This window comes from Tachypleus tridentatus, chromosome 2 (assembly GCF_004210375.1).
Source record: "Tachypleus tridentatus isolate NWPU-2018 chromosome 2, ASM421037v1, whole genome shotgun sequence".
Classification (NCBI taxonomy): Eukaryota; Metazoa; Arthropoda; class Merostomata; order Xiphosura; family Limulidae; genus Tachypleus; species Tachypleus tridentatus.
The window spans coordinates 150,098,890-150,113,528 of NC_134826.1; the positions used below are offsets into that span (position 1 = coordinate 150,098,890).

At 32.3% G+C, this 14,639-nt stretch overlaps 1 protein-coding gene across 3 annotated transcripts in view; it reads left to right on the forward strand.

Annotated features, from left to right (window-relative positions):
* Nucleotides 1-14,639, forward strand: part of l(2)37Cd (general transcription factor IIIC subunit l(2)37Cd) — a 32,653-nt gene that overhangs the window by 16,215 nt on the left and 1,799 nt on the right. The window contains exons 4-8 of one of the 3 annotated variants that reach the window (XM_076491592.1): nucleotides 2,391-2,530; nucleotides 8,202-8,409; nucleotides 9,035-9,207; nucleotides 11,216-11,447; nucleotides 14,308-14,575. In XM_076491592.1, the coding sequence (XP_076347707.1) occupies nucleotides 2,391-2,530; nucleotides 8,202-8,409; nucleotides 9,035-9,207; nucleotides 11,216-11,447; nucleotides 14,308-14,432 (878 nt within the window). In that variant the 3' untranslated portion in view covers nucleotides 14,433-14,575. Of the gene's footprint in view, nucleotides 1-2,390; nucleotides 2,531-8,201; nucleotides 8,410-9,034; nucleotides 9,208-11,215; nucleotides 11,448-14,307; nucleotides 14,576-14,639 lie in introns of those variants that run through there. The other 2 variants (XM_076491593.1, XM_076491594.1) reach the window with 2 other exon arrangements.

Consider the following 14,639-nt stretch of genomic DNA (forward strand, 5'->3'; position numbering starts at 1 on the left):
TTCCCTCTCACTGAAATGCTCAGTTTCCATCCTTCTGGTCTCCTGCCCCTCACTTTTTAGCTTTTGGCACAGATGCTCTCTGTCATGTTTGGACAAGACTTCAACTTTATAAATTCCAATTGATTCATCTGTTATCTAAGGTTATTGTACTGATTTGCCCTTTATCCTGTCAGGTTCTTCTGGAGGTATCATATTTGCTGGGCTAGCCTTAGTTTTTACTCATTGAGTATTTTCAGGAGTGCCAACCTCTTCCACTACTTCTCTAGCCATCCCTCTTATGTCAAGATCAATTGAACATTCTCTGGTCATCATCATTCTCTGGCTTCATGCCTGGCTATTATGTGGCTAGTCCATTGCATGACATTAAGGTTTGACCACTTTGGTGTCATCTTTATAAATGCAGTCCTGTCAGCATTCTTCCTTAGACATTTATCAACAAAAATGGTTTACTTATCATAAGTGGTCTTTCAGATGTGGTATTAATCCTTCTTGTACTACTGTACTGACATGGTTAGTTGACAAAGGTTCAGCACCCTCTTTTGTTTCTCTCTATAAGGTAACTTTTTCTGGAAAATGCAAAGTTTACGAGTCTCTTGTTTTCCCATTGCTTCTAAAATTTTTTCATGTTAGTGATCCTTGAAGCCCTTTCAGGGTTTCTAATTGGAATATCTTGGTGGTTCTCCATGTCTGATCTCATCTACCCTTTGAAAAAACTTTTGTGTTATGTTTCCTATATTACCTTTTGATTAAGACTTATTTTCTTCTGTTGTTGTCTACTGGAGGTTGATGTCCAGATGTGATTCTTGTAGATGGGACTCTTACCATTTCACCTTTTTCCTATTGTATTCCAAGCTCTTTCTTCTTAAAACATCAGTGACTAGAGAAGGGAGTAAGGCTTTCTCTCTTATTTATTTTCCCTCCATTTCCCATTTTAATGAATGCCTAGAATGGATTGTTATTTATTTTAAGTTGTCTAGTTTAAGACTCTTTGATGTTATGTTGCCTGTAACAAAGGGTTTTGAGGACATGCCAAATGATATTTTAGGATCTCAACGGATGAACAAACAGTGACGTAAACCAAAAAAAAAAAAACAGCTGGAGTTGCCAGCTGGTGCTTACTCTGAACTTTCGTCAAAGGAACAGAGACTTTTTCAGGATTCTTCTTATCAAGTTTGCCCCTGGCAGTTGGACTGCATCACCCACTGAAGGAGGTTCTACAGGCTGATATGTGAACAATAATTAATACCTATCTCATTACTTACATAATTTGACTGTTGCTTTCTTGGAAGTTGCAATAGTTTTTCCATAATTCAGCTATGCCAATTTCAAAAATAGTAATTTTTTACTATCACATAATGATTGTTTACAAATTGGAAAGGAAAACAAAGCTTACTTAGATTAATTTATTATTCAGTTTATCACAGTGAACACTTTTTATTATCGTATTTGAGTTCTAGAATGATTCATAAGACTCATGTCACTATTGGTCTAGAGAAATCTACAACCAGTGGTTGTCAACATGTCAAGCATAATGTAACCCGATTTCAGTGAACTTGGTTCATTTATGTAAAAATTACACATGGCATTTTGTGGAAAAAAATTTGTAGGTGATGGAAATAAATAAATATTTTTGGATTCAGTGTACCTAAATTACTGTGGAACATATAAACATTTCAAGACAACAAAAACCGTTTGAGACCCTGGTGGTCTAACACTTAATACTTTTAAATCTCACTATTTACATGATTTGACAGTTGCTTTCTTGGAAGGTTTTAGGCTAACCCATATAGCTATTCTCTATGTCCTTGTTCAATTGTAAAGTGAGGAGTGATTTTATATTGAGTCACTTTTTATCATATTTTACTTTAGTGTGACTTTCAATAAAGGAGGCTAGTTTTGCAATTATAACAAGGCATTTTTATATTTGATGCAAAATTCAACATGTTTTTAATACTTTTATAGTAGTGTAATTATATGATAAATAATTAAATAAAATATTTTAATTTTAACAGGCAGCTCCCTTTTAAGTTGTTACAATAGAGCAAATTTGAGTCTGTTACAAATGTTCTCACAATGTAATCCTGTTGAGAGATCAGTTTTAAATAGTTTTTAGTAATAAAAATAGCCACTCTAAAAAATTGGTATGTTATGTATTAAAATATGTTTCAACTCATAAAATGTTTTACTTAACTAGGAAACGTTTAAACCAGCCGTATGTGGACTGTTGGAAACATACAAACCGTGTATTGAACCTTCTGTGACATGTTCGTATGTTGTCAGAATTGATCAGATGTATTCTTATATCCAGTTTGTTTGTACTTCTACACTAGTTCTTTGTGAAATTCATGGACTCTGCTGTTATAAAGTATTGTCTTTAACATTTCTTGTAGCTCGGAAACGGAGGAGTGGGTTTGCCATATTTATGAATTTTGAAGACAAGAGAGATGTTCCTCAAAAACCAGCAGATCAGGCTTTGAAACAGATAAAGCTTCATCACCCAGATTCAAATACCGTGGAGAAAGTCCGAAGGGTTTTTCTTCCTTTTCTATTGTTTTTTTTTTTTACTTCAGAATATAATAAAAATAAATTTCTTTAATTATGCTGATATATTTCAAAATTGATTTATTTTCTAGTACTGTAACTACAATTTAATTGACAAACACAATACTTCACAAATCATATATACTGACAAAAACAAGTATTTATGTCTGGTTTCTTAGAAGACTGTGTAACATGTTTCATAACGCCATTCCTCAGTAGGCTAAACATCCAATTATCATGCATATACTTAGATTTATTAGAAAAGTAACATCACAAGTGTACAAAATGTTGTAATTAAAAGGAAAGAAATAAAACCCCAATACCGAGCAGTAGTAAGAACTAATAATGCATTTGATTTACCAACAGTATTTATTGTCCTAATTTGTGCTGATCTACAGCCGTGGGTTTAGGAAATGATTGTAAAATAGTCTTAATTTGTAAAACAGTTAAAAAATGTTTATATCTCAACAGACAACAAGGAAGCATGTTATAACCAGTTCTACTTTAAAATATAATAAGTGAAGTTCTCAAACATTTGCTGATTTTTTTCTATTAAATTTTAGTACCAATATAATGAAAGCTTAGCACAAAAAAAACAGTAAAAAGCTTAAATATAAGAAAAAAACAGTCAACAAACCAGTAGATGGGTCTTTTGTCATAACAGTGACAAAACATTGAACCTAAAATTAAAAAATGACTGGAACCAAGTAGTAACATACTATATCACAGAATACTATATCAGTAGTAAAAGAAACAACAGTCATCAAACCAGTAGATGGGTCTTTTGTTATAACAGTGGCAAAACATTGTACTTGAAATTAAATGACTGGAACCAAGTAGCAACATATTACAGAATACTATATCAGTAAGAAAAGAATCAACAGTCATCAGTAAGCTTACACAGTAATGCAGAATTAAAGACAACATTATCAGTTAGTAAACTCATGTAACAACGAATCTATAAAGACAATATCACTAAACTCATGTTGTAACAATCATTAGATATTTATAAACTCAGATACTACCAGACCACTTGAAACATTATTTTTGGAAATGGCCTCCGTCCAACAAAGAACTGTTACCTTATGTCATTAGTGTGAAGACTGTGCATGCCTCAAGCCTTAAACAAAGCTCCCACCCCCTGCAAGAAATAATGTGTACTGGTATTTATCCATCGTAATGTGTACTGGTATTTATTTATCGTAATATATACTGGTATTTATTCATCGTAATATATACTGGTATTTATTCATCGTAATGTGCACTGGTATTTATTCATCTAATGTGCACTGGTATTTATTTATCATAATGTGCACTGGTATTTATTCATCGTAATGTGCACTGGTATTTATTCATCGTAATGTGCACTGGTATTTATTCATCGTAATGTGCACTGGTATTTATTCATCGTAATGTATACTGGTATTTATTAATCGTAATGTGTACTGGTATTTATTAATCGTAATGTGTACTGGTATTTATTCATCGTAATGTGTACTGGTACTTAATCATCGTAATGTGCACTGGTGTTTAATCATCGTAATGTGCACTGGTGTTTAATCATCGTAATGTGCACTGGTATTTATTCATCATTTTTGGTGTAGTCTTTAATTTTCCTGATTATGAGAAAGATACCAAATTTTAAAAAAAATTCATGAAAACTTTGATTTGAATTACACTAAGCAATAACATCCAGTTTTTCTCTGTTTCTAGAAAAATTCAATTGTTTGAGTGATCTAATGATGCTTATTCTAAAAATCATGTTGAAAGTTACTGATTGCCTCTAGGCTTTGCATTATGACAGATTGTTTTTAAAAATATTATTATATATGGTGGAAATAACTACCTTATGTCTGATGACTTTATTCATTGCAAATTGCATTTATGAACATATAATGTAAATGCTTTGATAAGTTTATTTCATGTTCACAACATGAGCAACAGGAGTCAATGTCTCAGTGTTCCCAGTGGGCAAAAGCACACATTTCAGACATGCTTTAGGTGTATCAATAAAGAATTTTGATTCTTGAAAATGGTGTTCAGTATCTAATTGCACCATTAATGCATCATCATTTATAGAGAAACAAAAAGTATCTTGTAATAACAAGCAAGACTTTGGAACCTTCAGTAAATTAAAACTCTTGGTCATGGAGTTAAATTACACTGCTGAAAACAAGGGCCAAGAAAGTTCCCCATGCTTATTTGATAGTGACAAGTCATGAACTGGACCAGTTAGCTCCTGTGTGATCATATGAGGCAGATTATGTTAAGGTGTCACAAGAATAGAATTACTAGATGATTCATTGTCTTCTTCACAGAATAACTCTTCTGTTTCCCAATTTCCTGGCGTATGTGGTACAGGAGGACAATCTCTGTGAGGTACTGGTTTCATTGTAGATGCAATGTCTGGATATTTAATGTATTTTTGCTTTTACCTGAATATCTATAAAAATTAGTCATGAAAAAATAACAACCCAGTTAGATTATCTTTTTGTTCATACCATACGATGGGAGCTACAAATAGCATACTTGTTCTCTTCTTATTCAGACACAGTGTCAAGCCAGATGTATAAACTGTACAACACATGCATATGAAGCCCAGTGTTTTTCTTGGCCACCAAATTTGTAACCACAATAGTGGTAGTAAGGTACCTTTACCTTGTGTGTGATGTTTTTTCTTTCATAAAACTGTCATGTAATTTCTACAAATGTAGTAGAAAACTGTTTGGATGACTTCTGCACTTTTGGACTAGAGGCAGCCAGTATTTCATATGAATTTCTAAAGAAAAATGAAAGAAGTTATGTTTACATAAGTGGAAGTTAAAAGATTTGACAAACAAAGCTTTGGAGAATTTGATTATACCACAGATATGATTCAAGGAAGAGAATCAGACTTTGATTCATTGTGTACAGCAAAGTGACCAACTGAGTGAGTGAGAGGCATCTGACTCTGCCACTTTTATGTTCAGTTGAGGGATTTGTAATTCCTGGGTGGAGCAGGTGAGCATTGCAATTTGCTTTAATTGCATTGAGAACAAATAGCACATGTGAACAACATATTTAGAATTTTACACCAATACAAGACAGCCATGGTTTGAAGTTATTCAAAATGTATGCCTTTTATCCATTAAACTGTCCAAGTAAACTTAATTTCATAGCATAAGTTTATTGTACCATGTTGATTGCATGGTACTTAACATAGAACTGATAAAACATTGAGATATTATGATAGCTCAAAATCTTGAGCCTATGGGCAAATTCTGAATACATTTTTGAAATAAGCACTATCAGATTATCCTAAATCACTTGAGTTTTCCTCTGTAGCAAGTTTTCTTTATCCTAAATCACTTGAGTTTTCCTCTGTAGCAAGTTTTCTTTATCCTAAGTCACTTGAGTTTTCCTCTGTAGCAAGTTTTCTTTATCCTAAATCACTTGAGTTTTCCTCTGTAGTGAGTTTTCTTTATCCTAAATCACTTGAGTTTTCCTCTGTAGTGAGTTTTCTTTATCCTAAGTCACTTGAGTTTTCCTCTGTAGCAAGTTTTCTTTATCCTGAGTTTTCCTCTGTAGTGAGTTTTCTTTATCCTAAGTCACTTGAGTTTTCCTCTGTAGTGAGTTTTCTGTTGTCTAGTGTTTTCTTCAATTTGTTTTTAGAAATTTGTAATTTTAGGACACATTCTATTGTCACAATAAGCTTTCTTTATCCTGTTGTTTTAGTGATATGGGTATTAGGTACTGTTCATTGTCTTCATCAGATGAGTCAGAATGTTCTAATGCTAGTGTTTTTGAAGGTTGCTGGACATGGAAGTTGTGTCTGTGTCCCTACTGGTTGGACAGCAGTAAGTCTTGGGACTTACAATGCTAAAATCAGGGGTTTGATTCCCCTTAGTGGACACAGCAGATAGCTCAGTGTAACTTTGCTATAAGAAAACACTTACTGGTGGAGGGCTATAATGTAATGATAATGACATCAAGGTTTGAGGCTGTATTAATACTTGTAAGGGGTGAGAGCCTTTATTGTGTACAAATATCTTCATGGAAGTAGTGTCAAGCAGTAGCTTTGTTTTTTCTGTAAAAGTAAGTATATTTTCAGGTAAGAAGGAAGTTAAAGTGAACATCCATAAACCTAAGAATTTGTACCATCTGGTAGAAACTATCTTACTTCAAATCTAGGAATTACAAACCAAATGTTTTTCTTCAATTTATAACAATTCTGATGATTTGATTCATTTTAAAATGGATAGTTAGAACATAGATTAATCAAAAGTTAGCAGTAAGTTTATAATATAAACCTTTGCTGATTTTTGAAAGCATAAGTTTGAGTCTGAATGTGTACATTTATATATATACCAGATGTTTCCTTTAAATACACAGTAATTCTGTAAGACTAAACACAATGTCTTTGGATTAGGAACATAAAATAGTTTTACTTCTGTAAATGAGGTGTTACAAAACCAGATGGAAGTTACTGAGTTAACAACTCTTTTTTTTTTTCATTACTCTATTTCACGAGTTAGATTTGACTGTTACTCTTATAATGCACCCACAGCCACAGAGTGTGACGAAAAATTTTGCATCAACTGAATACGTAACATGGACCATCAGATTCACTGACTTCTGGACCATATATGCATAATTTAGCAATATTATAACATAGAGAAAATTTAAGTGCATGAAACTACTACTAATAGGCATATCAGTTCTTTTATTAACAATGTGTGAAGCTATTAATTTTAATCAGTTTATAAACAATTCATATCTTTAAGACATTTTCTGGTTGCTTCATTTTATCCTAAGGTTTTCACTTGCAGACATTTTCTTTTCTGTTTAATTTGCATACATGATGTTATTTTGGTTTTAAAGTTTGTCACAACAAACCTTGAAATTTATTAAAAGCACAGTATTGTTTAAGGATTATTTTCAAATCTTCAACTTGGTGTGTATTTAGCTGCATGTAATAATAAAAGCTGGATACCATATGAAGAACATTTTTCATGTTAGCTAGCTCGAGAATCTCTGCTGGAAAGTTTAGTTTTCTTGTGTCAATGTTTTATCTGACTTCTAGCTGCTTGTTACATCTTCAAAAAAGTCAGATGATTCATCAGGAAATGGAGTAAATATTTTTGGTACATTACTGGTTATCAGGTAACCTGGTAAGTTGTTTTTGTAAGATAAAAACAATGTCTAAATTACTCAATTTGGTACTAATATATTTTTCAAAAGTATCTCGACTTTTATTTGGTAGACATAGGTTTTTGAAGATAGTCCAACGTTTTTTTGAAAATATATATGTAGTACAGATAAAAAAAAGCAGTTATTGTTTTTATGTTACAATATACATCTTTATTTCACCGTGGATATGAGCTAGTCTGTGGACACACAATTTTACAGTTACAGTAATGTAATTATGAAAAACTTTTGAGTACTGTTCTAGAACACCATATACAGCATGACATACGTAAATAAAAATATCTAAAAGAGATGTGTTCATTCAGAAAACTCAATAATTATCTTTTTAAACTGTAAAGAAATTAACCCTGGAGAATCTTTAATTAAATTACTTTTATCAGCATTGTCTGACTATTTAGCTATTTTAAGAAGACCACACATGATTGTTTACGTATTCAGTTATTGGTTGAACAGTGGCTTCTCTCTTACTGTAGCTGTTTGAGGAGCGTCCAGTTTGGTCAAGAAATGCTCTGATTGCAGTGATGGGATGTGAAAGAGGTATCATAAAGTTTATTTTGCCAATTTTTTCATACTATCATCTCACAGGACCATGGAGAAGTTTTTGGGTGAGATTTCAGTATGATCCAAGAAAAGATCCATTATCCAAACAGTACCAGACTCTTGACTTCCGTGTTAAACTATGTAAGTGATAAGTTTTGCAGAGTTGGTGTTTTGGCATGATTAATTGATACAATCAGTTACTTATGAATGTTGATTATAATTATATATGTTATGTAAAGTAATCAAAATTATGATTACTTCAATTAATGTCATGAAAACAACTACCAGAGACACCCTCATCTAAGTTCATAATCAGAAGTGTGGTTACAATCCCACAGGCTTGGAATTCTGGTCGTATAAATAAAATCGAAAACTATGTTTCTATCTTGAATATTGACAAAGACATATTAGCTAAATTCTAATGTTCATATTACACCCCTTCATGGTTATGTTTGTTTAATTAAACTGGCTATTTCTATGGTGGGTGTCTACGTATTTGTTGGAACCACATAAACATTACTGTTCTATAATTGTAGGTAACTGACCACGAAAATTAGCTTAAGGTGAAAATTGGTAAATATTCATATTTTGTGACTGTAATGTTACTTAAGTGAAATGTTTGAGAATAAAAAATAAGAGAGTAGCACACAAATATTGTTTAACATCTTACACACATTTTAAACTATGGTTTGTATAGTATTATACAAGCTAGTATTAATAATACTGTAAAAATAATAATCAGTTCATAACTTCAAACAATTTTCAGTGGGACCATCACATGATGTTGAAATTAAGTCCAAAAGAAGTGCTTATAACTACAAGCTTCCAACAAAGTTCAGCCGACCGGGTGATCGGGTTGCCACAATTCAAACTCAGAGTTTCTCACTTTCTAGAGGTGAAGAACAAGAGGACAAACAGGGAGAAGAAGAGATGAACAGAGTACGTACTCAGTAAGATGGTTTGTTTTTGTCAGCTTTTGTTGCACCACTGTGTAGCAAGAGAAAATAATTAAACTAAACAGTGATGACAATAAAACCCACTGGTAGAGAAAAATGTATATGTAAAAACGGCTCGTTTGGGTTGAGAAAATTTTTATGTAGAGGAGCGAACAACGTTTCAACCTTCTTCAGTCATCATATGGTTCACAAAGAAAGAAAGGGGTAACTGACCGATAGCTGACCACATGTTTGAAGGGGGCTGTGTAATTTAGTGTAAGAATGTAGAGGGCATGCTTAGATGTTTCATCATATTTATTAATATAGGTATAAAGGTGTTCCTTTGTATTGGTTTATTTTGGGCTTGAGTTGTTGTTATAAGTAAGGCTTCTTTAATTTTGCGTTTGTTTATGTTTGTTTCTTTATTTAGTATTTGGGTGTTTTTTATGGTTGTGTTTATTTGACTTGCAGTGTTCGAAAATGTGTGGTGACTTTTTGTGTTCTTTGAATCTGGTTTTCATTTTTCTACTTCTTTCTCCCAATATAGAAGTCGTGGCAGTTATCACATTGTATTTTATAAATAATGTTGGTGTAGTGTTTGTTAGTGTAGTTTTTACATAGTATAGACCTCAGTTTTGTGTCTGGTTTTTGAATAAATTTGGTATTTACTGGAATGTCATATTTTGTTACTAGTTTTTGCCAAATGTTGGTTATTTTTCTACTGATGTCAGGAATATATGGTATACAGCAGTATATGGTTTTGTGATTTTAATTTGTGAGATATATTTATTTTTGGCTGTTGATTTTGCTTCTTGTCCAGGTGTGTACGTATAATGTTTTCTACGGTTTATGGAAGAAATTTATTGATGTTGATGAAGTATTGTTTTATTTTGTCTAATTTGTCATTAATTTTATCTGGTGAGTTTTATTGCTGTGTTTATTTGGTTTTTTAGTATGTTGAGTTTTTGTTTTGTTTCATGTGCTGAGTCTTTCTTTGTGAACCCGACAATGACTGTGGAAGGTCAAAACGTTGTTCGCTACTCTACATAAAAATTTTCTCAACCCAAACCAGCTTTTACATTTATAATTAAAGTAAACAATAAGAAAGGGAATATTTGTTTTAAAAAGAATTAAATGTATGGAAACACTGGAATAAAAATATGAGTTAAATTGCTGATGAATTAGTTGAAACAGTAAGCCTAAAATATTTGAAAACTCACATTGATTGCAGATTTTTTTCCCACTTTACTTTGACTTTGTTTTTGTGGATCCAACATGAAACAACTAGTAATCCACATTATCCTTTGCCTCTCATGTTCAAGAGAGTTTTGAATAATTAAGCCTGTTATTTTAATATTAAAACAATGTAAAATATTCATCATTTAACTATTACCAATCGAGCAATATTGATAGCATGAGATATTGTCCAGTAGATTTAAGTGTACTTGTATTTGTTAATCTTAACTCAGTTTAGGATATATTGACACATCCATAAGTTTGTAATGGTGGTCATTTATTTGCATGACTAATAGAAGTACATGATTTATAAGCCTCAAGTGTTTGTTCAAGTGTTATTGTGTAAGTATAGTTAGTCATAATTTGTTAAACATACAAGTATTAGTAGTGAATTTTAAAATATATAAAATCATATCAACTTTATGAAAAACAATTCTCTCTCTTCAATGTATTCATATAAGGCTCATAAACAAATATAAGTTGTTGTGAGCTTAAATGAATAGAATGTTCAGTGATGTGTATATGTCTTAAATTAATCAAATGTGCAGAATTATGACACACATTGTCAATATTCAAGGCAAGCATAATATCTGTAACAAATAATACTAGTTGTAAAATCCAAACACCTAAAGGGGAAAGTGGTTAAGAAACAAACACACAATCAACAAAACAACAAACCTTGTGCTAATGCATTTTTTAACCATGTCCAAGTTTTAGCTATCACAACTAATTTTATATTGGGATATCTCAACATTTTCTCTTTCTGAAACTACTAGAAACTGAGCTACAAATTCATCCCAGGACTTCTGCCACCTCGCCGCCAGATGTTTTATCAGCTTTGCGATGTAGAAGAACCAAGAGTTCAGGCTCTAGTTCATCAGAATGATGATGAAAGTCCTGAAGAGTGCCATCCAAAAGATGGATGGTGTGTGCCTGGTGTTCTAGAACAGTGTCGAGAAATCATGCAAGAATCTCTGCAAGAAACTTTGAAAAAGATTAGGCTAAAAAGTATGTACTTACTGTTTTAACTTTTAACTAAAAAGTTTGTACTTACTGTTTTAATTTTTTAACTAACAAGTATGTACTTACTGTTTTAACTTTTTTCAACTACTATTTAAATCCACTATTGCATAGCAAAAACTGCTTTTTTTTGTTTACTACAATATTTGTATATTGTGTGTGTATATTAACAAGCAATACTTGACTTAGCCAATGAAAATTAGTTTGCTAAATGAATCTCTGCAAAATCCAGAGAAAAATAAATAACTTGCATAGGTGGGTAAGGCACAGATTCAACCTACAAGGGCATTTTGCTGAAGTTGGAAAGGTTGAAGGGTATAGAGGTGAAGCAACTTTTGGTGATGGTCATCAGTTATCCTTGCCAGTAATTAGTTTCTTCATCTTATTTCTTTCTAACCACCTTTCAATTTTGCTGCTTTTCTTACTATTTATTATACAGTCAATCTTCCTTTGATGACTTCTCATCATACTGCTGTTTATCTTTCTTCATTTTCTGCTGGTATATCAGCAATAATCAACATTATTTTCTATCTCAAGCAAGCTACCATTTCACCATCCTTAAGAACCCTGGAATATTCGACTTGATCTTTTTCATTATTCTGTTTTATCAGTTGGTCCTACTGTGGGCACCGTCAGTTTCCTGCTGCAGAACTAGGAGAAAAGTTAGCTTTTGTTGCTTTCTCCTCATTTTAGAAGCAGTTTTCCCTAATCCTGATTTACCAATTGAAAGGATTTCTCTCCTTATTTTTGTCATTGACAGAAGCTGGTTTAAATGCACTGAGACCTTTGAGCCTGATATGTACCTTTTGGGCAACAAGTTATGCTGGAAAGACAAGCATATCAGGTTTCTCATCAGTCACACCTGCTGCACTTGTAACATTTATAACCTTACACTTTTTTCTCTAATTCATTTGATTTATAGAATGGATATGACCTTCTATTTCCTATATATTTTCACGTCACATATCTATATATTCAAATAGGTATTAGGACACCAACATTGCTTGAGAACCTGGAAATAACAGATTGACATATGAACAAGTACTTGTTTGTTTATTTATATTTTTTCCTCTATATCTATACTCAAAGTGTGAATTCAAGATGGGCTAGGTAAAGTCAGGGTGCCCAATAGTGATTAGTTATCCTGTGCAGTCACTCAGGAAGTAATTTGTTTTTTTACAATGAACTTTACTGGTCCAAAATAAAACAAATTATCAATTTTAACACCAGAGATCTGAGATTTTAAGGTTATCACAAAACTTAAAATTGCTAACTAACCCTAAACAAAATGCCTAGGAAGGATTTGTGGAAAAAATATATTTTTACATATTTTATTTGTACAATTATAACTTAACCCTTTCCCAATGTACAAAATACACCAGCTTATCTGAACATCTACACGTGTTAAGTTTTCTTCCTGTGACTTTTGATACAGCATGTGTATCTTTACAAAATTTGAGACTAAGTAAAGTTTACAAGTATTTTATATACAAAAAATCACTTTTTGTAATGAAGTATTTGTAGTAAAGATACGTTTGTGAATAGTTTGTTGTTACTGATTTCATGTTATGATTAAAGAAACTATTCTTTGTCCCAAACATTATTTGCATAAACTGTAAAAGCTCATACATACATTTCAAATGTTTGTTTTCAGCAAAACTTTATATTTTGTTATTTTCTGTACTCTGTGTGTTGTGTGTCACTTGACTAACTTTGTATCCTGCATTAGAAAATATCAGGAAATAAGTATAAATTATCCATGAGGACAAAGACTAAAGAAGGTCGAAACATTGTTTGTTCCTCTACATTGGGCATTCTCTACCCACATCATCCGTTTCTACATAAATATAAGTTGCTTTTTTTCATGCTATAATGACTGCATCTAACAAGAAAATGGTTTTAGTTGAAATAGCGTACGTCTCATAACACTATATACGAAAGTATATATCATACTGACCTTCCAGTATGCCTGGTTTACATTTACACGGTACACGTACATTCATGTCACAGATCCAGTAATATAAAACTGACCTTTTGTCTTTCCTATCTTGGTTGTTTTTACTGGACTAGTATTTTGTAATACACTTTACATTCACATGTAAATTATTCTTCAAATTCACGTATTTTATCCCCTTGTATCTTATTTCAAGCATATTCTGTATAGATCTAAGTACATAGAATTGCATACATCCACAAAAAAGTGAAGTAGCCAGAACCCAAGTAGGTTAATTCTGTGGTGTGTGTTTTAAGTTGTAACATCCGTCTTATAAATACTGAGTGAAGATAGTTACTTAAGAGTTAGCCTGGCTTGGCCAGGAGGTTAAGGCACTTGAATCATGATCCAAGGGTCGCAGGATCAAAGCCCCGACATGCCAAATGTGCTCGCCCTTTCAGCTGTAAGGGCATTCTGACGTGATGGTCAATCCCACTATTTGTTGTTAAAGAGTAGTCCAAGAGATGGTGATGGGTGGTGAAGACTAGCTGCCTTCCCTATAGTCGTAAACTGCTAAATTAGGGACAGCTAGTGCAGATAGCCCTTGTGTAGTTTTGCACGAAATTCAAAACAAATCAAAGCAAATACTTAAGAGTTCTAATATTTCTTCTCTTTCTACCATTCTTGAGGAACATTTGCATATTTTTTTATAAATGTAATTGTGCACATCTTGATGTTTTCAAATTGTTAGCAGTTACATTTTATGGATGCCTGTTTGGCAGCAGTATACTTAATTTCAGCAGCTTCAAAAATACTCGGGTAAGTTTTGAAATTTATGACAAACTGGTGTAAATTCAAGCTAAAGTGATATAGAAAAATTGATTCTTTGTGATATTTTCTGTAACTGATGTCCAGCACATGAAGAAGCTGACTTAAAAGAGGAAGATTTTGAGGATCTGGAAGATGATGCTGAATTTTCAGACCAAGAAATAGATGCTGGTGAAATTGATGAAGTAATGGAATATATGAACACAGAATAGACTGGTGAACAGAGTTTAACTTTGGCCTTTGATACAAACTGAAGCTGTATTTAAATATCAAAACTGTAATCTATTTTTTCTAAATTACATTTGTGTATAAAACACTTTTTGTACAATAAAAAATAAAACAGTGAGATTGTAAAGTTATCTAGTAGTCATTGTATGGAAACTGTTAAAAGTAGTAAAATGCACTTTTATGACTTTTCT